At 37.5% G+C, this 27,620-nt stretch overlaps 1 protein-coding gene across 5 annotated transcripts in view; it reads left to right on the top strand.

Annotated features, from left to right (window-relative positions):
• Nucleotides 1–27,620, top strand: part of AMPH (amphiphysin) — a 284,998-nt gene that overhangs the window by 172,830 nt on the left and 84,548 nt on the right. For all 5 annotated transcript variants that reach the window (XM_045828637.1, XM_045828635.1, XM_045828634.1 and 2 more), the window contains exons 4-7: nt 7,674–7,768; nt 10,483–10,578; nt 25,726–25,833; nt 27,352–27,437. In XM_045828637.1, coding sequence (XP_045684593.1) covers nt 7,674–7,768; nt 10,483–10,578; nt 25,726–25,833; nt 27,352–27,437 — 385 coding nt within the window. The remainder of the gene's footprint in view (nt 1–7,673; nt 7,769–10,482; nt 10,579–25,725; nt 25,834–27,351; nt 27,438–27,620) is intronic.

The raw sequence follows: 27,620 nt of genomic DNA, 5'->3' as shown, positions 1-27,620 counted from the left end.
GTCCTGTCATTGTTTCAGGATTAAGTCAGGCAGGGGAAGTAAGGCAGCGAAGAGATTAGGGGACTTCTTGCAGACAGAATGAGGACTCAGGCTTTGTCAAAGCTGAGGGGCGAGGGTCCGTTACCCCCTTTCTCCATAGCCCCCAAGTTTTTTTCCCTGGGGGCCTCCCACATGATCATACCTGTCTTAGGTCGTTTCCCCCCTGGGGAATCTTACCTGTCATTGGCTAGCCAATCAAGCATTGGGGGCCAGGCAGGGTGAAGAAAAAGGAGCAGAAGCAGTACCCCTGCCAGGAAGATATGCTTTGTCTCCTTAGTGGCTTATGATCTGAAGGTCGCTCCCTAAGCGTTAGCCATTGGGGGGGTTACATCTTCTGAAACCAGGCAGGGTGATTCCCAACATGATATATTTAATTATCATTTAATAAACAAATAATTCCTTGACAAGCTATATGCATTATCTTGCATACATATTTATATTCTTCTGTAATTATACTAAGTATAGTCTTTTTTAAATAGTTTATTTTTATTGTATTTTTTCCATTATGACATATCCCCTATACCCTCTTTTACCTCTGCCCACTATCCCCACCTCCCTCCTTGCCATCACCATACTGTTGCCTGTATCTATGAGTTCTTTTGCTTGTTTGCTCAGTCTCTCCACCACCACCCCCATCTGTCAGCAGGTTGAAAGTATTTATTATTTCTTCTGGGCTTTGTAAGGTAGATCTTACACTCCCATTCATTTTATTTTTAAAATGATTTTATATACTTCTTCTTAAAGAGAGGGGAAGGGAAGGAGAAAGAGAGGGAGTGAAACATTGATGTGTGAGAGAGGCATCAATTGATTGCCTCTAGCACAGGGCTCTCAAATTCATTTTCACAAGAGGCCAGCCACATCAGCCTCCTGGTTGCCTTCTAGGGGCTGAATGTTAATTTCAGCTCCTTAACAGTTAAGGAGTAGTTACATTTGTACAGTTCTAAAATTATATTGGCCCTTTGAAGGCAACCATGAGGCTGATGTGGCCCCTGAAGAAAATGAGTTTGACATCCCTGCTCTAGCACATGCCCTGATGGGGGACTGGACTTGCAACCCAGGCATGTGCCCTGACTGGGACTCCAACCAGCGACCTTTGTTTTGCTTTGCAGGACGATGCCTAACCAACTGAGCTGCACTGGTGAGGGTACTCTCATTCATTTTAGCAGCAAATATTGCATTGAGCCTCATTTATGGGTAGGCCTAACTAACACTGTTCTAGGGGATAGAGATGCAGACATAAACAAGACACAGTGGTTGCTGTCATGGAGCTAGTGGTAGAGATGGGGAGAATAATCTAAAAGCCAGATATGCTTAGTAGTATGTATTTTAACAGAAGTATGCATGATGTGCTGTTCTGATAAAAGGCTGTGTATGCAAAGTGGTACCCAGATGCTGAAGGGCCAAGAAACCAATGAACAAACAAATCCAGCTTGTTCATTTAGAGAGTTTAGTGGGGAACTTACATGCAAAAATGGATGCTGGGCAGCAATAGGATATTACGATCTCTGCATCTTTCACCTTTTTCTAAATATATTTTATTGATCATGCTATTATAGTTGTTGCATTTTTCCCCTTTATTCCCCTTCGCCCTACACCCCTTCTCTCACCATCATTCCCTGACCTTAATTCTTGTCCATGGGTCATATATATAAGTTCCATTTACCATACTATTCTTAATCTCCCCCGTCTATTTTCTACCTATTATTTATGCTCCTTATTTCCTGTACCTTTTCTCCTTAATCTTCCCCCTCCCTGCTAATAACCCTCCATGTGATCTCTATTTCTGTGAATCTGTTCCTGTTTTAGTTGTTTGCTTAATTTGTTTTTGTTTATTTAGGTTCAGTTGTTGCTAGTTGTGAGTTTGTTGTTATTTTACTGTTCGTATTTTTGATCTTCTCTTTCTTAGGTAAGTGCCTTTATAAGGGCTTAATGACGAACTCCTTTAACTTGACCTTATCTAGGAAGCACTTTATCTACCCTTCCATTGTAAATGATATCTTTGCTGGAGAGAGTAATCTTCAATGTAAGTCCTTGCCTTTCATGACTTTGAATACTTCTTTCCAAGACCCCTTCTTGCCTGTAAGGTTTCTTTTGAGAAATGAGCTGATAGTCTTTGGAAACTCCTTTGTAGGTAACTGTCTCATTTTCTCTTGCTGCTTCTAACATTCTGTCCTTATCTTTAATCTTGAGTAATATAGTTATGGTGTGCCTTGATGTGTGCTTCCTTGAGTCCAACTTGTTTGGGACTCTCTGAGCTTCCTGGACTTCCTGGAAGTCTATTTCCTTCACCAGATTAGGGAAGTTCTCCTTCATTATGTTTTCAAATAAGTTTTCAATGTCTTCCTCTTCCTCTTCTCCTTCTAGTACCCCTATAATTCGGATGTTGGAACATTTAAAGTTGTCTTGGAGGTTCCTAAGCCTCTCCTCATTTTTTTTGAATTCTTGTTTCTTCGTTCTGTTCTGGTTGAGCGTTTATTTCTTCTTTCTGGTCTAAACTGTTGATGTGAGTCCCAGTTTCCTTCCCTTCACCATTGGTTCCCTGTACATTTATCTTTATTTCACTTTGCATAGCCTTTACTTTTTCCTCTAATCTGAGACTATACTCAGCCAATTCTGTGAGCATCCTGATTACCAGTGTTTTAAACTGTGCATCTGGTAGGTTGGCTATCTTTTCACTGCTTAGTTGTATTTTTTCTGGAGCTTGATCTGTTCTTTCATGTGGGCCATATTTTTTTTGGTCTCAGTTCACCTGTTACATAGTAAGGGGCAGAGCCTTAGGTATTCACCAGGGTGGGGCAACCCAGGTATTGTGGCACTGTATGTGGGTGAGGGGTCCAAGAGAGAACCATGGCACTTGCTTGGCACTCAGCCAGCTTTCAGTCACTTCCTCTGCTATCCACAATCAAATTGGGTCCTTCTGGTGCTGATTCCCAGGTGTTTGGGCTGTGTACATTCTAGTACCCTGTGGGTCTCTCCAGTGAACTCTCCTGTGAGGTTGGGATTTTCTCCCACCACCACAACCCCCACAGGTTTTTCTCAGTCAGAGGTTTTGTCGCTTTATTTCTCCACACTGTAACCCTGGGTTGCATGGTCTGTCTTGCTCCCAAGTTGTTCCTCCTGGTTTATCTGCAAACAAATATGGGAACACCTGCCTTGCCAGCTGCTGCCTCACCTGGTCCTCCAGCCATTATCTGGAATCCTCTCTGCTGGGCTGCCTCTCTCTGCCCCTCCTCCTTGTCTGGATGAATTATTACTTCTTTAACTCCTTGGTTGTCAGATTTCCATACAATTTTATTTTTTAGGCAGCTCTGGTTGATTTTTGTTTTTAAATTTGTTGTTGTCCTTCCTTTGCTTGTGCGAGGAGGCAAAGTGTATCTATCTACACCATCTTGGTTGGACGTCCATCTTTCACCTTCTTTTTTTTTCCCCATCTTTCACCTTCTTGATCAGTGTGTGGATAGTCAGGGGAAGACCAGACATGGGAAGGCCCTGGGGTCAGGGTGAAATAATGAGGTAGATAACATCTAGAGCTCCTTGCCCCAGAAGAAGAAATAATGGAAACTCTGTGACTAGCTGGAAATCTCTGTACACATTCCAGAGTCTACTCAGTGGTTAAAGGTCTGGGTTTGTTCACTCAGAAGTTAAGCTGGTGTATTAGCTTGAAGCTGGACTCAGCTTTTCAAAATGGAGTCAGCTCTGTCCACACATGTGCTATCATGACAGAGATCAAACCCCTCATTCCACCTAAGGGATAGGATATCAGGTCAGGAATGGTCTTTCCTGGGAATTTAAACTTGAATGGACCAAGGAAGGGAAAATACCTGGTCATCAGGTTATAAGTTATACCAAAGAGAGGTTGATGGTGGAAGGACTTTCCAGGAAGAAGAAGCTACATGTACAAAAACTCAGGATTCAGGAGGGAGCATGAGCTCTTTAGGGAACAAATAGATTAGTGAATGGCAAGCAGGAAACTGAGCTGCATGAGACTTGGAAAAATAGGTAGCATTTGTACAAAGAGGGGCTTATGTATTATACTAGGAGTTTATTCTGTCAGTGGGGAAGGGTGTGACTGCATTATTATAGGCAAGGGAATGAGTCACATTACCAGATTAGCATTTTAGAAAAATAATTATTGTGGTTATGTGGAATTCAGGCTAGAGGAAATGAAACTCCAAGGAAACTTAGAAGTCTAGCACAGTAATAATAGCCAGCATTTATTGAGCTCTTATGTGCCAGACACTGAATAAACTTTAATTATGTAATTTCATATAATTCTCACTGCAACCTATGGCATGTACTGTTATTTCTTAGTAATATACACTTTGTAAAAATGAGTTTTAGGGTAGCTAGGTAATTTGCCTAAGATCACACAGATGGTATATGGTAGAAAAAAGATTTTAACAAAGACTGAATGACTGCAAATAGTAATCTTAATTACATTGCCATACTGTCTCCAAAAATAGTTTTTATAAAGACTAACATTTGAATGCTTGCTGTGTATAAGTATTTGTTCAACCATTTATGTGGATTATTTTATATAATCTAAATAAGAGACGTTGAGTGTCTTTCAAGCACTGTATCAGGGGATATGGAAGGAAGGGACTTCACTGGAGATTCAGGCAGAATTGTCTTGTCTTGCTGACAAATTCAGTATAGGAGGATACATGTAGAATGGCTTTCAGTTTTCTAACTGGAACAACTGGGTGGCATTTATGAGAACTGGGGAGAGGAGAAGGAGCAGGTTTTGACCAGAAAGTACTCAGTTTGTTTTGAATATGTGAAGTTTGAGGTACTAGTAGGACATCTAACTGGAAGTGTTCAAGAGGGATCCAGAGTGAGGAGTCACTGGCATATGGGTAGTGGTGGAGGCCAAAAACAGGGATAATGAACACAGAAGACCTTCCTTTAAATAGAGTGTGGCCCAGATGGTGTAATGAATTGAATATGACTTTTTATGTCAGCATGACCCCAGTGGTAGGGTTGACTATTCTGGAGCTATCTCTCAACCTGCCTGTTTTCTTCCTAGTTGTTCTCCACCTTGACACTCTACACTAAAGATTTCATTTCACCTGAAACAACCCCTGTCTTCTTAAATGACTGTCTTCTAAACAATGGATAAAACTTGCAATATTTTAGATATTCTGTTAGTGGTTTATGGCTGCTGCTAGTTATTGTAGTAATGCATTTAACTGTTATTTTTCACTAAAACATATGCCTTCGGGATGCTTAAGCAAAGAGGACTCATGTAGCAATGTAATCTATGCAACAAACCTGAGATGATAGAAATGGAAACTCACAAATTTAGTTGCAAATGTAAATATAGGTGGTTGCAATAAATGTCTTGGAGAAAGTTCAAAATTTTGAAGAAAGCAAAGTGGTTCCTGTCTAGTAGTAAGATAGTAATTCTTCTATGGAAATCACTGATCTTATAAGAAAATGTTGGCTATTATATATTATTAAATGCCATTTAGCATCTATTCCACTTTAATGTTGCCAGATTGCACTGTAAGGACCTTGGGTTTTAGCTTCTTTTTTTTCTTCTTATGCTCTGTCAGCAAAGTAAATTCTAAATCCCTGAAATCTCTATGCCAGACTTTATGCTCCTTAAGGTTAGCAAGGCTTGTGTGTTATTAACTTGTGTTTCAATCCTAGTACTTCCTATAGTGAGTTCTAGAAAAATTTTTATGTCAAAATGGATTTTTTCCACATTATCTGTCATTATTTATCCACACAGGAATTAGTAGTTATTTTGGGGTGCTAATAGACATATTTACTGCAACAGTTTGCTTTTAACCTCAATGAGTAAGGTCTTAGGTAATTTTATTTTAAGCTTATATTCACAGTTTTATTTTTATCATAAAGATTATTGGTCCTTTAATGCCATTATTTCTTTTTCTTCCTCTTAAGACATTAAGAACCTATGTAAATAGTAATTTATAAAGAAAAGAAAACTTTAGAAGCCTTTTGACATAGAAATATGGAAGGGACTCATCAGTGACTAACTTTTGGTATGAATTTGAGGGGTACATTGCTTATATAGACTTGTTTGTACTTAGGGAGGAGTGAATGTGGACACTTGAGATTATATTGCTGCCACCTTGCAGTGACCACATGTACAAGAGAGAGTATCTTCACTTGCTTGAATTCAAAGTGCTAGGGGACAGATGCAGGCTTTTGTATGATTTTTTTTTTGGACTTTGCTGTATCTACAAGAGTCTCATTTCATCAGCATTCCCAGTGACTTAAGTCATCACTGTTTTTTCCCACCCTTATCTGCTGGGGCTTCATCTTGTGCTTAAGGTATTTCAGCCTGTTGTCAAGGGCCCCTGTAACATGCTCAGGGATGTACTTCATGGGGAGAGGGGTCTAGGCTTTCAAACCAACAAGGTGCAAAGACCAAATATGTATCTTCTTATCAGGGGAAGGAAAGTGGGGTATTGTATGCCTAGAGAATAAAAAAGTACTATGAAATACCAGATTACATGTTGACTTTTACAAATACTCTTCAAGGATATGCTTCTATCATTTCAGACATCTTATTTTGTGTTTGTTTTTCTCTCACAGTTGAATCCAGCCTTCCTTAAATCTAACAAGCATGCGGTTGAGTCTAGAATGTTGCAGCTTTCAGTTTAACAAAAACTTTCTATCTTCGATTCCCTGGCATTAAGTTTATGAGATGTGTTTTTGTTTCTAATGATAGCATTCAATTTGTTCTCTCCTCTCCCTTTCTTTATCCAATCCCTTTTCATATTTCCTAAATACAAAGGCCAAGAAATCAACTCACTCAGGTCTCATTCTTGGAACTGGTGCTAAAGAAGCACTTCTCCCAGTCACCAGCCAAAGAAATTACCATGTTTTGTTCTCAGGCTGAGCTATCTACATGGCAATCCACGCTTCACCTCCGTGTTTTGAAGGAGGATTTTGAAGGAGACTTGATGATACTTTATATCACCATGTTTCACTCAGAACCTGTATCTTTCCTATTATTAATAACCTAATTTTTATAGCATACCAAATGTATTTGATCCACTGATTTAACATTAAGAATGTTAACCTTTCTGACAGTTCTGATTTAAAACTCTATGTATAGATTTTAATAACACTGTTAAAAAACATTTTTTTTTCTTTTGAAAATTGTTAGGCCACTTAAACCACTTTCAAACAATGATTAAGCCCTAAAATCCTATTGATTTTATTTTTACCTGCTTCTAAAAAATGCTTTATTTCTTATATTTAAAGTAATTTAGGATTAATTTTATTTTTAGAACTCTACAGATTTAGGGACAAGTATTCTATGTTTCCTATGTATTTATGGTTCCATGTCATTTAGCAAATGACAACACACGTAATAGGACTCATTATGGTTGTTTTCAGAATAGAAGACTTGGTTGATTTTGTCAAGACCTGATGTCTATTATTATCACATAAATAATAGAAATGCACACTGTAATCAGATAAGTCTTAGAGACCCTCAAGCAAAGATGTAGTTACAGGTGCAATTAACAGTTGTGCCTTCACAATTTTTTGCTTAAATGATTAACAAAGATTTTTTTCTCACCTAGAAAAGTAGGGGAAAGAGGAAGAGACTCCTCTCCCAATTCTATATGACAGGAGTTGTTTTTCTCCAACATTAGGCATGCAAGAAGCCTCGATGAAGCTCACTGAGTCACTGCATGAAGTCTATGAGCCTGACTGGTATGGGCGAGAGGATGTGAAGATGGTTGGTGAGGTAAGAGCCAGGATGGCAGCATACCAGAGGCCTTGGGCATTTCTGCAAGGCTCCCAGCAAGTTCTGCCCACTCAGTCTATTTCCTGACTCCCTCTCACCATTTCTTGGTCTTAATCATGAGGGGACACCATGTACCCAGAAAAGTACCATGCAGATCTGCCACCCAGATTGTCCCCAATTCAGTGATTAGAGAACTGATTGTAAAACCACTTAGATAGAAAGCTGTGTGTTAAAGATAATTTTTTCCTCAAAATAAGAATAGCATTTTTCTATCTCTTACTCCACATCCTAATAGTGCATTTCAGCAGGAAAATGGGCACATGGCATGAGTTTGTGAACCAGCTTCACCTCTGCTTCTTTTCCTATCCCTCCTCAAAAGCAGGGACAGGAACTAGAAAGAGTGTCTATTTCACTTAAGTAACACAACCCATTCGTTGCTTGGAAGAACCCGAGGAGAGATGCAGTTGGCTTGCAAATAGGAGTTTGAGTTATGGGAGACTTTGTTCCTAGACATGTCTGAACACCTGAAATCCAACTTCTAGCTGAGAGCAAATGGGTGTCACTCTTTTGAAGGTAAAATGGGGCAGGTCTGTGTGATGTATGAGGCTGAACAAGCTCTTTAACCTTCTTGGGCTTTACTTTCCTCATGTGCAAAATGAGCATAATACTTGTGCCTATTAATAACACATTTATAGTTTTTGTATTCATGTCACTGCTATCATGCACAGTGCTTGTATTATTACTGGCATTAGAAAGCCACCTGTCAGGGGTTCTGTCACATCCAAGTTCTTCATTAAAATGAAGAGTAGTTTGTCACACCCCACTGCATGGAGCCAATTGCTGCTCATTGAAGCACAGAAGACTCAGGAGATACAGCTTCCATGACTCAGAGGTAGGCCTGATATGTGATGAGCTGACCGTCTACACAGCAGTTGGAACGATGGATTAACAGTTCAATGCCAGGCTGCTCCATGAGAATTCTGACATCTGCACTTTGATCTTTATAATCTCATTATGACTGAGAGAAAAGCAGAGATTTATTTATAAGGAAAACTCTTGTTGACTCTGTTCCCTCTTTTGAAAACTTTCAGGATATTAATTTTCCAGAACCAGCCTCCACACAGCATTTTCCAATGCAATTATTAAGTAATTACATATTGTCCCATTTCTTCAATAACAAAAATACTATTTTAACATTATGTTAAATGTTTAACTCATTTTGTAAATTTCTTATTAATGGGGTATAATTTAAAAATTTGTCATGAAATGAAGAGTTTTTAAGGGAATAGTAGACATCTGTGTTACTGGCTTTTCAGAACACTACTACATTGTATGGGTGGCAGGTGCCATTGTTGACATTTATTCCTAAGGAAACAGCTGCTATCCTACCTTGGTCCTTGTGGTTTCTAGAATTTTTGGAATCTTCAATTGAAGATCTAAATATGGATTCTTTTAATGGTGAAGGAACTGAACACTGCATTTTCAGAGGGTCTATTCAAATCAGAAGTGGTACCTTTTATACAGAGGATTTAAACACCCTCTTTTGTATGTTTTGTATGTACAAAATGTTTGATTTTTGGATCTATAACAAATAGGATTATTTTTTGAAGAAACAAAAGGAAATGTCTCTCCCACCCCCACCCCCAAATGTAATGGCAACATAATAGAAACTTATCTCTCTTACATAAAGGACGTTGGAGGTGGTGAGCCAAGGATGATGTGCTGGACTTACAAGCATCAGGGATCCATCTTTGACAGTCTTGCTGCCTCTGCCAGGTTCAAGATGACTCTCTGAACACTGGCTGTCAACTCCCATTTCTAGTTAGCAATAAGTAAGGTGCATGAAAGATTAGCATCCTTTATGGAATACTTTCTGAAAGTACATCACATTGTCCAGAACTTAGACTCATGGCTACACTTAGTGCAGTGGAGGCTGGGAAATAGAGTCTGTCCTATGCAGCCCTGTTCAACTGACCTCTTTTTCCTTAGATTATAAAAAAAAAAAACAAATGACAACAGTCAACAGAACAATAGGCATCTTGTGTGAATGAATCAAAATTACACCTATTTTTTTGTTTGATCAGCAAAAAGTTTTTGATCAGCAAAAATACCAAAAAAGTATTTTTGGTGTGCCACAAAATTTTAGTGATTATTTTGTGTGTGCTGTGAAATGAAAACAGTTGAAAATAGCTGATTTGACCTAATACCTAGACATAGTGATAGTAGTAGTAGTAGTAATACCTAATATTTATTGTGTATTATCACAATTGGTACTCTATAAATGGAAGATCCTTTCCCATTATGGCAATAATTTTTTTGCTCTCTCTGTGGAAGTTTCAGTGATGGTAGTTTGTTTGGAGTGGTTTCTAGTTTCCTACATGGCTTCAGAAGCAATCCGTGTGGAATTATTCACAGTCTCTTAGCCCAAAGGTCACCTATGAGGATCTACATTCTTTAATAATTCAGAATCAGAAATACCCTTTTGAATGAGCTAAACCTTTAAATAGCCTGTATTGTGATTTAGAACTGGTAGCTAAACTGCCTAGAAATTTTATTGTATTATTAAACAATCTACATTCTTTCTAGCATCTACTATCTGGGAACACATCATTACTTATGAAATATTTTAGTTTCAGATTTTTTTAGAGGTTTGGTGAAAGGTATTCAATTAAACTAATTTCACATTTATCATTTTATTTCTCTTTTTATTTCAGAAATGTGATGTGTTATGGGAAGACTTCCATCAAAAACTAGTGGATGGGTCCTTGCTGACATTGGATACCTATCTGGGCCAATTTCCAGACATAAAGGTATTTTACCCTGTGTCTGTAAAGGGAAGAGTTGAATGATCCTATGTACTTATTGAAACATGAGCAAGAGGAATCAAAAGTCAAAGACAATTGCTAACTTATCATTTATTTGAGTATAGGATTTTTATGCTGTTTCTATAAGTTTGAAATGAAATGTAGTTACGGAAATCACATTTTCCCCTTGAGTGAACTGCTCCAGCTTTTTATTTCTCTACAGAAGTCTTTTTAATCCTATAGGTATAAAATCAGAAATCAGAGATCCCCCAAGTTATAATCTTGTTTGTGTTAAAACCTTTTTATTACATAGCATTTGACAAGAATTTCTACTAGAATAAACAACAGTTACAAGGAAAGGAGAAATTTCATTGCAAATGTGAGAGCAAAGTCTGATTTTTCTTTGTGTACTGTTTATTTTGCATATGTTCATAGCATAGCTGCATAGTTTCTCTCCTTGACATTTTCTGGTTCAAACTGAATTACAGTTGACCCTTGAACAGCATGTGGGTTAGGGCCATCAACCCCTGTGCAGTTGAAAATCCACATGTAACTTTTGGTGCCCCAAAACCTTAACTATAGTTGTCCCTGGGTACCCATGGGGATTGATTTCCAGAACCCTTGCAGATGACAAAATCTGTATATGTTCAAGTCCTTTGTACAAAATGTCATAGAGTAATGCCTCAAGTCAGCTCTCCACTTCTGCAGATTTCTAACTACAGGTTGAAAATACTGTTTTCAGTCTGTGTTTGGTTGAAAGCGAAAATGCAAAACCAGAGTATAGAGATAGCTAACTTTATATTTATTGAAAAAAATCCATGCATAAGTGAATGTATGCAGTTCCAATCCATGTTGTTAAAGGGTAAGCTCTATTAAGATGTAGTTATTTCATATATATTTGCATCTGGATCTAAAAATATCATGTCTAAAATCTTTGTCTTATATGACACTTGGATCATTGAAAAGGAAATGCACAAATGAAGGTTTAAATATTGTAGACTTGGAATTGACTTTAGAGGTAAAGATGGTTTTTACTTCACCAAAAACTATTAGAGCTAATAAATGCATTCAACAAAGTAGCAAAATACAAAATCAATACTCAGAAATTTATGGCATTTTTATACACCAGTAATGAGCTATTATAAAGAGGAACTAAAAAAGCAATCACATTTAATATTGCAATAAAATTATATAGGATACATGGGAATAAATTTATCCAAGGAAGTAAAGACCTGTACTGGGAAAACTATAGGACATTGAAGAAAGAAATTGTGGAAGATACATATAAATGGGAGCATATACCATGTTCATGGATTGGGAGAATTAACATAATTAAAATGTCCATATTCTCCAAAGCAATCTATAGATTCAATGCAATTCCTATTCAAATATCAAAACATACGTCACAGATCTAGAATGAATACTCCCCAAATTTATATGAATTACAAAAATGCCAAATAGCCTTAGCAACCTTCCAAAAGAACAAAGGTAGAGGTATCACAATACCTGATATCAAACTATACTATAAGGCCACAATATGGAAACTGACTGAGGGAGGGGAGTGGGTGGGCTTGGGTGAAAGTGGATAAAGGGAGAAAAAGTGGGGACAACTGTGATATCATAAACAATGAAAAAAGAGATGTTTTTAAACCCATTTAGGTTGTATATAGCAAATGGTAGGATTAATAGGACTGTCCCCTACCCCCAATTGTTTTCCTTGATCAAAGAAGAGTGCCAGGTAAGACAGCCACATACTTTCCTTTCTGTAAGCTGAGGGAGTCATGAGCCAGCATCTATGGGCATCTGCAGTATCTTGTTAGGTGACTTCTGAAGAGAAGTTTCATTCTTGCCTGGTGGCCTTTGTAGCCATCACCAAACACCAGATAACAACCTGCAGTAATATACACTGTCCTTGGCCGTGAAACATAGTGAAGCTTCTTGGCCAAAACACCACTCATGTCAATAAACTAATTTCATTGGGTCCACATAGAATGCCTAGTGCTAATTGGCCAACATCTCAAGAGTGTGTTTTGAAATACCAGGAGCACCCAACAAGAACCAAAGTGGATCAGACTAGATACATTAGTCTTGTTGGTAAAAAGTCAACAAGAACAAATACAAATCATAGATTCTCAATGATGTTATCATAATAGGCAGCAGCAGGCTTTATTGAGCCATTGCATAAGTACATTCAATTAAAATGTGATGCAAATCCTGGCTTGTGGGGTCTGCCACATTGTGGATGAGACACAAGAAATTCACACGGACTACTGAGTCCTATGGAGGAAAAGAGATGACATGGCTTTTCTCTCAAGAGGAGAAAAGCTTCGGCCCTTGCCATGACAGGCCTTTATTCTTTTCTGGGCACATTACATGATGGTGCTCAGTTACTATGTACAGGTTCACTTTAGGTGGTTACCTTTTACAGAAAACAGAGGAGATGCTGCTGCTAACCACATCACAGAAAAAGGATATTTGCAAATGCAAAAGGAAACCTATGAGACAAGGAAAATTATGAGACAAACAGTCTCATAATTTATCACACTCCAGAATATCATTTAATACATGAATATTTAATCTTCATTAAAGTGGTTTAACTGGTTATACTCATCTTTAGAAGGTTTAGCATAGATTTTAGGAAGTTACAGTAGGCACTTGCTGCCTCAATTCAGGGTTAGGGAGATTTAGCAAAGCAAGTCTCATAGCAGTCTAGATACAATGCAGGCCTGATTCCCTACAGGAGAACCTGTTCATGGGTGTGGCTCCTGTGCATCTCTGGGTAGGAGCTGGGCCCACACCCCACAGAATTGTATCCTATAAAAATGAATATGTCAGTCTTTAATTTTCTGAGAAATTAAAAATTAATTTTTAAAAAAATATTCTGTAAGACTGCATGCAGTAGCCTACATGTTTTAGGTTATCTTTAAATTATTTGATAGATATTCAAATCTTATCTTGAAATTTGTAGCATTTGTGATACAAACAGTCTCATAATTTATCACACTCCAGAATATCATTTAATACATGAATATTTAATCTTCATAAAATAACTTCCCATTCTCAACAATGGATGGATCTTCCAAACAAAAAATCAACAAAAATATTGCAGCATTAAATGACACTCTAGATCAAATGGACTAAGTTGATATTTACAGAATATTTCACCTCAAAGAAACACAATATACATTCTTCTCAAATGCACATGGATCATTTTCAAAGATAGACCACATGAAAGCACACAAAGCAAGCATTAACAAATTCAAGAAAATTAAAATCATATCAAGCATGTTCTTGGATAACAAATGGCTTGGAACAAGAAACCAATCTCAAGAAAAAGTCAAAACATTCACATAAATGGAAGCTGAATAACGTGTTATTAAATAATGAATGGGTTAACAGTGAGATCAAGGAAGAAATCAAAAAGTATCTGGAAGCAAATGAAAATGAACACCCAACAACCCAAAACCTATGGGACACAAGGGTATACCAGAGAGGGAAGTTCATAGCAATACAGGTCTGTCTACCTAAAGAAGATAGAAAAATCTCAAATAAACAGCCTAACCCTACATTAACAAGAACTAGTGGAACAACAACAAACAAAGCCCAGATTAAGTAGAAGGAAGGAAATAATCAAGATTAGAGCAGAATTAAATTATATAGAGATGAATAAAACAATTTAAAGGATCAGTGAATCCAGGAGCGGATCCTCTGAAGAGATAAACAAAATTGACAAACCATTAGCCAGACTCATCAAGAAAATAGAGACAGGATCCAAATAAATAAAACCAGAAATGAAAAAGGAGAGGTAACAACTGATACCACAGAAATACAAAGGATTGTAAGAAATTACTGTGAACAACTATATGCCAAGAAATTGGACAACCTGGGCAAAATGTATAAATTTCTAGAAAGATACACTTCCAACACTGAATGAGGAAGAAGCAGAAAACCTGAATAGACTGATAACAACTGTCAAAATGGAAGCAGTGATCAAAAAAATTCCAGGCACACAAGAGCCCTGGACCAGATGACTTCACAGGTGAATTTTACCAAATATTCAAAGAAGAACTAACACCTGTTCTTCTCAAACTATTTGAAAAATTTCAAGAAGAGGGAAGGCTCTCAAACTCTTTTTATAAGGCCAGTATTATCCTAATTTCAAAACCAGGTAAAAACACAAGAAAGAAAAATTACAGGTTTAAATATCTGATAAGCAAACATGCTAATATCTTCAACATAATACTCATAAATGGGATACAGCAATACATTAACAAGATCATACACCATAGTCAAGTGGGGTTTATGCCAGGGATGCTAGAATTATACAATATTTGCATCAATAGATGTGGTGCATGACATAAGTAAAACGAAAGACAAAAATCACATGGTAGTATCAATAGATGCAGAAAAACATTTGATAAATTCCAGCATCCATTTATGATAAAAACACCCAGAAAAGTGGAAATAGACAGAGCATACATACCTCACTATAATAAAGGCCATATACAAATAACTTACTACCAACACCATACTCAATGAGCAAAAACTAAAAGTGTTTCCTTTAAGATCGGGAATGAGACAAGTATGTTTTCTCACCACTCATTCAACATAGTACTGGAGGTCCTACCCATTGCAATCAGACAAGATGAAGAAATAAAAGGCATACAAATTGGAAAGGACGAAGTAAAACTGTTATTTGCAGATCACATGATAGTATACATAGGAAACCCTATAGACTTCACTAAAGAACTACTTGACCTAATAAGTGAATTCAGCAAAGTAATAGGATACAAAGTCAATATTCAGAAATCAATAGCATTTTTGTACACTAACAATGAACTATGAGAAAGAGAAACTTTAAAAACTTTCCATTTACTATAGTAACAACAACAAAAAAAGTACCTAGCAATAAATTTAACCAAGGGGGTAAAAGACCTGTACTCAGCAAACTATAGAACACTGAAGAAAGAAACTGAGGAAGAAACAAATAAATGGAAGCATGTACCCTGTTCACAGATTGGAGAATTAACATCATTAGAATGTCTATACTACACAAAGCAATCTATAGATTCAATGCAATTCCTATTAAAATACCACTGACTTATTTCACAGATCTAAAACAAATACTTCAAAAGTGTTTATGGAAACAAAAAAGACCCTGAATAGCATCAGCAATATTGAGGAAAAAGAACAAAGTTGGAGGGATCGAAATAACTGATATTAAACTATATTACAAGGGCACCATAATCAAAACAGCCTGGTACTGGCATAAGAACACATATATCAATGGAACAGAATACAGAGCCCAAAAATAAACCTATATTTTTATGGTCAATTAATATTTAACAAGGGAGGCACAAGCATACAACGGAGAAAAACAGCCCCTTATATAAATGGTGTTGGAAGAACTAGACTGGTATATGCCAAAAAAAAAAAAAAAGAAAAAAGAAAAAAAAGAAACTAGACCACCAACTCATGCCATACAGCAGAATAAACTCAAAATGGATAAAATACTTAAATATTTGTTATGACACCATAAAATCCTAGTGGAAAACACAGGCAGTGAAATTTCAAATATCTTATGTAGCAATATTTTTGCTGATATATCTCCTGGGGCAAGAGAAATAAAGGAAAAATATATAATGGTACTACATCAAATTAAGAAGCTTCTGCATGACTAAAGAAACTGCCACCCAAATGAAAAGGTTGCTGACTGTACAAGAGAACATATTGTTAATGATACATTGTACAAGGCTTTAATCTCCAAACTATGTAAGAACTCATACCACTAACTATGAGGAAGACAAACAATACAATTAAAAAGTGGACAAAGGACCTGAATAGATACTTCTCCAAGGAGGACATAGAGAGGGCCCTTAAACATGAAAAAATGCTGAACATCACTGGCCCTTAAGGAAATGCAAATTAAAACCAGAATGAGATATCACTACACACCTGCCTAAATGGCTGTTATTAATAATTAATTAATAAATCAACATACAACAAATACTGGTGAGGCTGTGGAGAAAAATGAACCCTAGTGCATGTTGGTGGGAATGCAGACTGGTGTAGCCAGTGTGGAAAAATGTATGGAATTTCCCCCAAAATTAAAAATGGAGTGATATGCTCCAAAGGTATCAATTAAATCCATTTGATCTAGCGTGTCATTTAAGGCTCTTGTCACCTTGTTGGTTTTCTCTCTGGAAGACCTATTCACTGAAATCAATGAGGTGCTAATATCCCCAACTATGACTGTATTTCTGTTGATGTCTCCTTTTATGTCCATCAAGACTTGCTTTACATATTTAGGTGCTCCTATATTGGGTGTGTAAGTGTTTACTAAGATATATCCTATTGTTGGATTATTCCCTTTATCATTATGCAGTGTCCTTCTTTGTCTCTTACTACAGCCTTGGTATTAAAAGTCTATTTTGTCAGGTATAAATACTGGTACTCCAGGGTTTTTTTCCCTTTCCATTTGCATGAAGTATCTTTTTCTATCTCTTTACTTTTAATTTGTGTGTATCTTTTGATCTGAGATGGGCCTTCTGGAGGCAGTATATATGTGGGAATTGCTTTCTTATCCATTCACCTATGCTGTGTTTTCTGGTTAGAGCATTTAAGCCATTTACATTTAAGGTGATTATTGATAGATACATATTTAGTGCCATTTTATTGTTAGATTATTTTATTCTGCTTTTTTTCCTTCCCTCCCTCCCCTCCTCCTCCTCTCTCCTTCTCCCTCCCACTCTCCCTCCACCTTGCAGGCCCTTTAACATTTGTTGCAGTACTGGTTTTGTGTTAACAAACTCCTTTACCTTTTTCTTGTCTGGGAAGCTCCTTATTTCTCCTTCGATATTAAATGGTGGATTTGCTGGGTAGTCTTTATGGTAGGTTCCTACTTTTCATCACCTTGAATTTTTAGCACCCCTCCTTTGTGGCCTGAAGTGTTCCTGTTGAATAATCAGATGATAGTGTATTTGGTACTCCCTTGTAGGTTACTACCTGCTTTTTTTTTTGACAGCTTTTAGGATTCTCTCCCTGTCTTTAAACCTTGTCATTTTAATTATGATGTGTCTTAGTATAGGCCTCATTGAGTCCAACTTGTTTTCTCAGCTTCCTGGATTAGTGTGTCTTTTTCCTCCACCAGATTAGAGAAGTTTTTGGTCATTATTTCTTCCAATAGGTTCTTGATCCTTTGCTCACTCTCTTCTCCTTTTTGTATTTCCATGATGAGGATGTTGTTACGCTTCATATTGTCCAAAATGTTTCTTAAGCTCTCTTCATTTAAAAAAAAATTGTTGCTGTTGTTGCTGCTTTTCCTGGGTGTTTTTTCTACCTTGTCTTCCAAATCATTGATTCGATCCTCTGTTTCTAACCTACTACTCATTCTTTCCAGTGAATTATTTATTTCAGATATTGCACTCTATTTATGACTGGTCTTTTTTATGTTTTCTATGTCTTTTTTCATGCTATTGAGTATTCTTATAATCATTACTCTAATTTCTCTATCTGATAAATTGCTTGTCTCCATTTCATCTAGTTCTTCTTCTAGAGACTTCTCCTGTTATTTCATTTGGCGTCTGTTTCTTTTGTCTTCCCATTTTGACTGCTACTTTGCTTTTTCTGCATTAATTGTTAAACTAATCAGCTGTTAAATGATCTGTTTTTAAATTAATCAAGGTGTAATCAGCAGTCTGGCTTAAGCTCCACAGTGTAGGGCAGAGTGATTCCTGTGGGTGGGGCTATTGCTTCCCCTCAGGCTGCTGCCACTTGGAGGTGAGTGCTCTGCCAGAGAAAGAAAGATGGCTCCTGTAGTATGGGGAATGACTCAACACAGGGATCCTGGCTGATGTTCCTTCAGTTCTCTTCCCAGAGCCATCATCCCAAGACTGTCCTCAAATATCTCTAGTCCACCCTCCCCTTCCTCTGCCAGAGCCCAGGGTAAGTGGCTGCAAATGAAATTTTGTGCACTGGCCCTTTAAGAGGCTCTCTACGTCTGCAGCCCTTTAGAACCTGCTGCTTTTCACAGGTGGATGTTATCTGGATTTCTTTCTGGCTCTTGTTGTGTATGCTGGGGAGCCCAACTTGGGGTTTAGACCCCACATGTCTCAAGTAGAACACATCAGCCACTAATATCCCTCCAACACTTTAGCAGCTGCCTGTGGGAACCTATCCAGCCTTCTTCCACCTTCTCTTCACTCCCTGCCAATCTTGTTGTGATGAAATAGTTTCTTCTGTCTGTCCTTGGTTATAAGGCTTCTCTGCAGCTAGTAGTCAGTTATTATTCAGGATGCTTTCTTTACAATTTAGTTTTAGTTCCAAATTGTTCTTGGGAGGAGATTTGTGTAGCTTCCACTTACTCCTTTACCATCTTGGAACTGCCTTTTGACTCAGTGACTCCACTTCTTGGAACACATGCTAATGATCCCAAAACACCAATTCAAAAGAACTTATGCACCACTATGTTCATAGAAGTGTTATTTACAATAGCCAAAAGCTGGAAATAACCTAAGTGCCCAACAGTAGCTGAGTGGATTAAAAATCTGTGGTACATTTACACAATGGAATACTATGCAGTAGAAAAAAGAAAGAATTCCTACCTTTTGTAACAGCATGATTGTAACTGGAGACTAATGCTAAGTGAAATAAGCCAGTCTGTAAAAGATAAATACCACATGATCTCACTTATAAGAGGAATCTAAAAAACTAATGAACAAAATAGAACCAGAGGCAAAGAATCATGGAATAGACTGACAGTGGGAAGAGGGAAGGAAGGACTGTTTGAAAAGGGATGAAGGGATTAGTCATAGAAAATATATGAAGGACCTATGGGCATGGATAATGGTGTGGATATTGACTATGGGAATGGAGCATGGGCTAGGCAGAGGGGGCTGAAGGGGAAACATTGGGACAATTGTAACAGCATAAGCAATAATACAAAATTAAAAAAATAGTTTTCCAATTAATTAGAAGAAGATAAAGGAAAGTTTTGTCCTCCTATTTAAAAATTTCAAAGGACCTTTAACTTGTCTAAATTATCCCTAGTATGACTTTGCTAAACCACCGAGGGTAGTGATCAACTAGAAAAACACATTTGAAAAGTTGTTGAGTTTCAGGAACAAAAACTGAGCATCATCAAAAACAAGTGTGAAAAATCTTAGCTGTTATGATGCTGCCCAGCAATAGTTATCTGGAAATTGGCCCTAATCTCTAGAAACATATGATTTCAGAATACAAATGCACACAAAAGTACCTGTATTGAAAACATAGAGTAAAATAAAATCATAATGGATTATATCAGCTAGTCTTTTCACTTTGTTCCATGTCAGAAAGATGAAAACCTTAGTAGCATTTTTACTGGAGCAGTTCTTTTCTTGGGGTCCATGGTTGAAGTCATGCACAAAGATGATCCTCCAGTTACTGAACCATATATATACTAGAGATTTAGGAATAATATTTTTCTGGATGCACTGAAGCTAAATGAAATATGTCATGATTTTACCTGCATCATGGAATGAGTCTGAAACAATCTCTTTTGCTGAAGTCACATTTAGAATATCATAGTATATGCACAGAGTTCCAACCCAGATAGACAATTGTGAAACCATTTGATAAGATTAACACTCAAGGAAATAGCAATGTTTATCTTGGAAAGGGAACAATTTGGAATTGAATAGTGGGGAGTGGGAGGTGGCTGTTTCTAATATTTCAAAGACTCTGCTTCTGTGAAAAGGAAGTTAGAAGTGAATATAGACTCATTTGCTTCAAAAAATTAGTGCTAAGTGATTATGTAATGAATGGGTTATTGAGAGAAAGGAAGATTATGATTAAACATACTGAGCAAAGAATTTTCAAAGCATGAAACACAATGGACTTCCATCACTCCCATTAAAATTTACAGGCCATGTGTAATTAACCTTAGGCAAATTTCCAAATATTTACTGCAGCCCATCAGTGAGGTCTATGGAGAACCATTCATGAGGCAATATGTTTGACTTTTCCAACTGTGCTTAGCAGGGCACCCAGTGTTATGGTTCTTATTATGCAGCACTAATGTCTGAAATCAATGTTGTAATAAGAGTCAGCTTGTTACTAACCCAGGCAGGCTTACAGCTGTGAGCAGTTATCATAAAATGTAATTTAGATTCTATCTTAGTGACCTCACATGAATAATTAAGTATATTTTCAGTATTGTGCCAAAATGAATCCCAAGCTGGTGTTATAGAAATTTTAAAAATAAAATAATTTCTTTACTGCTTAAGGTTAGTACACAGTGAGAAATCTAAAGAAATTTAGATCAAATTGGATGGTGAAATAAGAATTGTATTACTGAGGAGATTTGACTCTTTTCTCAAGCTTCCCAAATATCACATAGGTAAGGAAATAAGATTGGTTTGTTTTTCCAACACAAAATTTTCTCCATCAAAGTGAGCAATGGCCTTCAACATAGTCACTTCCACATGGTAAGTTACTCTGTAATTGACTTACCACACAAGAAAGTGAATCACATTATTTACTTCACTTCTTGTTTTTGAACATAAAATAGTGACTCAATGCAGTATTTCACCTCATTCACAGGCTTGAAAGTAACTGAATTTTTGCTGTTTTCAAAAATCAAATTCATCTTCAAAGAATCAAATTATGTTTCATGAAAGACATTAAAGGAGACCCCAACTCCACCCCACACTCCTGCAAGTCCACAAAGTAGAGCTTTATATGAGTTTGCCTATAGTTGTGGAAGGCCACTGCTTCAAGGGAGTTTTCCTCTGGACATAACAGATATTTACTTAAAATAATTAGCTTTGTCAGTCCATAGACACACTGTATCCACCATACGTTATTGAAGGACTTCTCTACCCAGCCTAGGCTAATTCATCACATATTTTTAAGTATATTTTATTGATTATGCTATTACAGTTGTCTGATATTTTTTTCTCCCCTTTATACCCTTCTGCCCTGCAGGCCCCATGCCCCCAGCATCACCCCTCCTCTTAGTTCATGCCCATGGGTCGTACATATAAGTTCTTTGGCTTCTCCATTTCCTATACTATTCTTAATCTCCCCCTGTCTATTTTTTACTAACCAATTATGCTTCATATTCCCTGTACCTTTTCCTTTTCTCCCATTCTCCCCCCTCCCCCTCCCCACTGACAGCCCTCTATGTGATCCCCATTTCTCTGATTCTATTCCGTTCTAGTTGTTTGCTTAGTTTGTTCTTGATTTTTAGGTTCAGTTGTTGCTAGTTGTGAGTTTGTTGCATTTTACTGTTCATATTTTTGATCTTCTTCTTTTTCTTAGATAAGTCCCTTTAAAATTTCATATAAGGGCTTGGTAATGATGAACTCCTTGAACTTGACCTTATCTGGGAAGCACTTTATCTGCCCTTCCATTCTAAATGATAACTTTGGTGGATAGAGCAATCTTGGATATAGGTCCTTGCCTTTCATGACTTGGAATAGTTCTTTCCAGCCCTTTCTTGCCTACAAGGTTTCTTTGGAGAAACCAGGTGATAGTCTTATGGGAACTCCTTTCTAGCTAACTGTCTCATTTTCTCTGGATGTTTTTAAGATTCTCTCCTTATCTTTAATCTTGGGTAATTTAATGTTAATGTGTCTTGGTGTGTTTCTCCTTGGGTCCAACTTTCTGGGGACTCTGGGTCTCCTGGACTTCTTGGAAGTCTATTTCCTTTACCAGATTGGAGAAGTTCTACTTCATTATGTTTTCAAATAAGTTTTTAATGTCTTACTCTTCTCCTTCTGGCACCCCTATGATTCAGATGTTGGAATGTTTAACATTGTCCCAGAGGTCCCTAAGCCTCTCCTGATTATTTTGAATTCTTGTTTCCTCATTCTGTTCTGATTGAATGTTTATTTCTTCCCTCTGTTCTAAATCATTGATTTGAGAGCAGAAAATCCTGGTTTCCTTCCATTCACTGTTGGTTCCCTGTACATTTATCTTTATTTCATTTTGTATAGCCTTCACTTCTTCCTCTATTTTGCATTCATAATAATTTCTGTGAGCATCCTGATTACCAATGTTTTAAATTCTGCATCTGATAGGTTGACTATCTCCTCGTCACTTAGTTCTTTTTCTGAAGTTTTGATCTGTTCTTTCATTTAGGACTTTGTTTTTTGTCCCAGCGTACCTGTTATGTTGTAAGGGTGGAGCCTTAGTTATTCTCCAGGATGGGACAACCCACTTCACTGCCTTGTGGTTCTGTATGTGAGGGAACGGTCAGAGAGGGAGCACTGTCACTTGCTTAGCTCTCACCTCACTTTCAGTCACTTCCCCTGCTACCTACAAGCAAATCTGGCCCTTCTAGTGCTGATTCCCACATGGTTGGGTTTGTGTACCTTCTAGGGCCACTTGGGTGTCTCCAACAAACTCTCCTTTGAGGCTGTGAGTTTCTTCCACCCCCACAACCCCCAAAGGTTTTTACAACCAGAGGTTTTGAGGCTTTAGTTTCCCTTCACTGGAACCCTGGGTTGCATGGTCTGTCTTGCTCCCTGTTTGTTCCCTGGCTTATCTACACACAAATGTGGGACCACTCAATACCCAGCAGCTGCCTCACCCATGGGTCTGTCACCTTGCTGTGTGTTCTCTCCACCCTGGTTACCCATCTCTGACCCTCCTACCAGTCTGGATGAATGTTTCTTCTTTAACTCCTTGGTTGTCAGACTTCCATACAGTTTGATTTTCTGGCAGTTCTGGTTGATTTTTATTTTTAAATTTTGTTGTTGTTCTTCTTTCACTTGTGTAAGGAAGCACAGTGTATCAACCTATGCCTCCATCTTGGCCAGAAGTTTGTTTAATTCATCACATATGTTTAAGTGAATGTGGTATGGCAGCCATACTTTCCACTACTAACAACAGTTGGAAGTGGCAGTTACAGAGGGCAATATGAAAGAGATTGGAAAAAGTTAAATGAGAGTAGCTGCCCCATTCCACCTCTCTTCACTCCTAAAGGGGATGTAGAAGAATATCATAGAATGGCAGATGGTAATTGAATGATAGTCTGTCAGAAAACATGAAGCTGGTAGAAGAAATTCTAACTGAAAGTCAGGAGTAGCTCTGGGTCTGAGTGAGGCAAGTGAGGCCATTAGGATTCAAAGTACATTAGGAAGCACCTACTCTCCATTGCTAATCTTGTACTTACATGACCCTAAGAGTGTGCCTGAGGTGTTTCACTTGCCTCACCTTACTCTAGGTACTGGTGGGGTAGGGACCTGATATCTACTTTATCTTTTGCCACAGACTTGCTAAATAATTCTGGATAAATTAGAGGTTAATATGATGCAACTTCAAATTCCTTATATGTAAAATGGGAATGATCCCTGCAATACTTTTACTGTAAGTTGCTGTGAAGATCCATGGGATATGACTATTTTCTAAGCCATATACATTTATATTAGCATTCCTTTCTTTTTAAAAATTTAATCATTACTGTATTTTTTCCATTACCATTTAGCCCTCTCATGACTCCTCCCCTCAGCATTCACCACACTGTTTTCCATGTCCATGAGTCCTTTTTCCTTTTTGTTCAATCCCTCCACCCCCTAACTTCCCCCACCTCCTGAACTAGCTGTCATCCTGCTATCCATCTATTTGTCTGTCTCTGTTTTGCTTGTTAGTTCAGTTTGTTCATTAGATTCCACATGGATGAAATCACATGGTATTTGTCTTTCTCTGACCGGCTTATTTCACTTAGCATAATATTTGCCAGGTTTATCCAGGGTACAATTGTCTTCTTTTAATGGCCAAGTAGTATTCCATTGTGTAAATATCCCATAGTTATTGTATCTGCTCATCTGTTGATGGACATTTGGGCTGCTTCCATACCCTTGTGATTGTAAATAACACTGCAGTGAACATAGGAGTGCCTATATTTTTTTGATTTAGTGTTTTGGGTTCGTTCATATATAATCCCAGAAGTAGTGTCCCTGGGTTCCCCTTAAGACCAGGAACAACACAGGGATGTCCTCTTTTACCTTTCTCATTCAACATAGTACTGGAAGTCCTAGCCACAGCAATCAGACAAGAAGAAATAAAAGGCATCCAAATTGGAAAGAAAGAAGTAAAACTGTCTTATTTGCAGATGACATTATATTGCACATACAGAACCCCAAAGATTCCACCAAGAAACTTCTAAAACTCATAAACAAAATCAGCAAAGCAGCAGGATACAAAATTAATATCTAGAAATCAGTTGCATTTTTATATGCCAATAACAAACTAACAGAAAAGGATATTAAGAATACAGTCCCACCCTGGCTGGTGTAGCTCAGTAAATTGAGCACAGCCTTCAAACCAAAGCGTTGCCTGTTTGATTCCCAGTCAGGGCACATGCCTTAGTTACAGGCCAGGTCCCCAGTTGGGGGCACATAAGAGACAACCACACATTGATGTTTTTCTCCCTCCCTTTCTCCTTCCCTTTCCCTTTCTCTAATAAATAAATGTTTTAAAGAATACAATCCCATTGACAATTGCTTCAAAAAGAATAAAATGCCTAGGAATAAACCTAACCCAGGATGTAAAAGACCTTCCACTATTTTAAAAGTACAACAGTTAAAAAAGAGGTAAAATAGAGGCTAATTGAATATATAGATTTACCTGCTTCCCTCAACCAGTACTAGAATTTTTCTGATCTTTCACTACAAATTCTGCTTTCAGCTCCTTATGATTGGTCTAGTTTTTTTTTATTGGAAGGGAAGACATTTATCTAATAGTTTTCACAAAAAGGATTGAAGGCTGTAGTCTGATTTTCAGGGATCATTTATCTACTAAAATATCAGTTCACCTTGATCTCCAGTCAAGATTCTCAGCTACTCTGCACAAGGAAAGCATTTTAGCAGTTAAAAAAAAATGGCATGACAAGCTCAGCTGGTTGGGAATCAGACCATAAAGTGAAATGTTGCTGGTTTGATTTCTGGTCAGGGCACATGGCTGAGTTGTGGGCCTGGTCACAGGATGGGGCGCATGTGGGAGGCAATTGATTGATGTTTCTCTTACAAATTGATACTTCTCTCCCTCTCTTTCTCCCTCCTTTACCCTCTACCTAAAAATAAATAATAAAATTTTTGAACAAAACAAAACAAACAAAAAAACCTATAACCATGTTTCTTTCTTAACGTATGTGTTTTTCATTGGCAGAATCGCATCGCAAAACGCAGCAGGAAGCTGGTTGACTATGACAGTGCCCGCCACCATCTGGAAGCTTTACAGAGCTCCAAGAGGAAGGATGAGAGTCGAATCTCCAAGGCAAGGATTGATCCCACTGTTGAAACCACTCTATATTCTGTGACCTATAGCAATTTTGTTGTTAAAAAGGAAATATTTTCTTTCTAAAGGACATTGGAATCAGGACAGAATTTAAACTGAAATGTGGTGCTTATGAGCTGCTTTCCATAATTTTTCATTAAAAATAAGGTTTTTGATGTTCTTGTAGAGTTCACATGGTGACACTGACTTGTATATTTTGATAAGCATAAACTTTGCCCCCCAACAATACTGGGGAAAGTAAGAAGTATTCCTGTACTACTTACTGTGGTTGTGGTATATACTTGATGCTAAAATGCAGATTCATACAGGAAACCAGTTTGAAAATCTCAGACATAACTTGGGATTGTCTGAGAGTACAAACATATGCTAGGTTTGCCTAACATTCTTTTTTTTAGAAAACCCATTTCAGTAACTTTAACAGTATAAGTTAGTCATTTACAGATGCCAATTAATTGATGACTCCTCATAAGCTACTCCCTTTTCTTCCAGTCTTGCTTTCTCCTGTCTGCCTACACACAGCTGTCTAGTCTTTCTACATCACATATTTAGATATGATTCTCTACTGCTTGAGTCTTTTGATGGCTCCAACTGCCTGCAGAAAAAATCTAGGTTCCTTAGCATAGTATATGCGACTTTCTCTATTTGGTTGTGACTCACTCATCCATTCTTATCAACTTCCATGTCTTTTTTTTCTCTTCTCCTTCTTCTGTGCACACATCCTAAACTAGAGCCTTCATGACTTACATATAAGTTCCTGAGCTGCCACAATAATAGCTGTTATTCATGTGAGGCTTAATAGAGACTAGACACCATGTTTAACACTTCATCTATATCACCTTTCCTTTATACTCATAATGCCTGTCAGGTGGGCATTGCTTTTTTCATTTTGTGAAAAAGGTATCTGAAGTAAAAATCAATATGACAAGCTCACAAGGTTAGTACAGTAAAATTCCAACCCAAGGAACTCCACCTTTATATATAGCAATGCCTTATCCATCCCCTTCTTTAGCAAACATTTACTAACTCTTCAAAAGCCACTGAAAAAATATCACCTTCTCTGTGGAACATTTCTGTTCTCTGCACCATCTTCCCCAGCAGCATACTCCATAACACTTTATAAGCCCTATCTTGCAATGTAATTATTTAGACTTTCCACTAGACTAGGAATTTCCATATGGGGAGGCATCCATGTTCAGTATCCAGAGCAGAGCAGTGTGTGACAGGCAGTTATCACATTTTTGTAGAATGAATGAATCTGCCAGATAGTGTAAGACCAACCATTGTAGTCAATTCAGTTTTCTTGTTTTAATAAGAATAAATATTTCATATTTATTGAAAAATGTAGGTATTAAGCAGACTAATTTTTCTCCTACCCAAAATGTTTCTAGGATGCCATAAAGCTATTCCTTTTTTTATATTACATGACTTGGTTGTGTATAGAAATGGCTTGTGTTTATGTGCTTTTTTAAGTGTTAACATGTTATGTGTCATTTGTAGGCAGAAGAGGAATTTCAGAAAGCACAGAAAGTGTTTGAAGAGTTTAATGTTGACTTGCAAGAAGAGTTACCATCATTATGGTCAAGGTAAAGATGTTTTTGTACAGATGGTACCTGTCTCTTTTAGAAGTTTAAGAATAGTGAATATCCCTTATCTTGTCTTTGTTGCCTGTGATAGTTTAGTGCAGTCCAGTGGAAGTGTTCTATAATCTATGCTTTCCAGTATGGAAGCTACTTGGCACATGTGGCTGGCTGTTGAACACTTGGAAT

The sequence above is a fragment of the Phyllostomus hastatus genome, unplaced genomic scaffold (assembly GCF_019186645.2).
Source record: "Phyllostomus hastatus isolate PE091 unplaced genomic scaffold, TTU_PhHast_1.1 phas_scaffold_78, whole genome shotgun sequence".
In the NCBI taxonomy this organism is placed as follows: Eukaryota; Metazoa; Chordata; class Mammalia; order Chiroptera; family Phyllostomidae; genus Phyllostomus; species Phyllostomus hastatus.
This window is presented reverse-complemented; position numbering and strand designations above follow the sequence as displayed.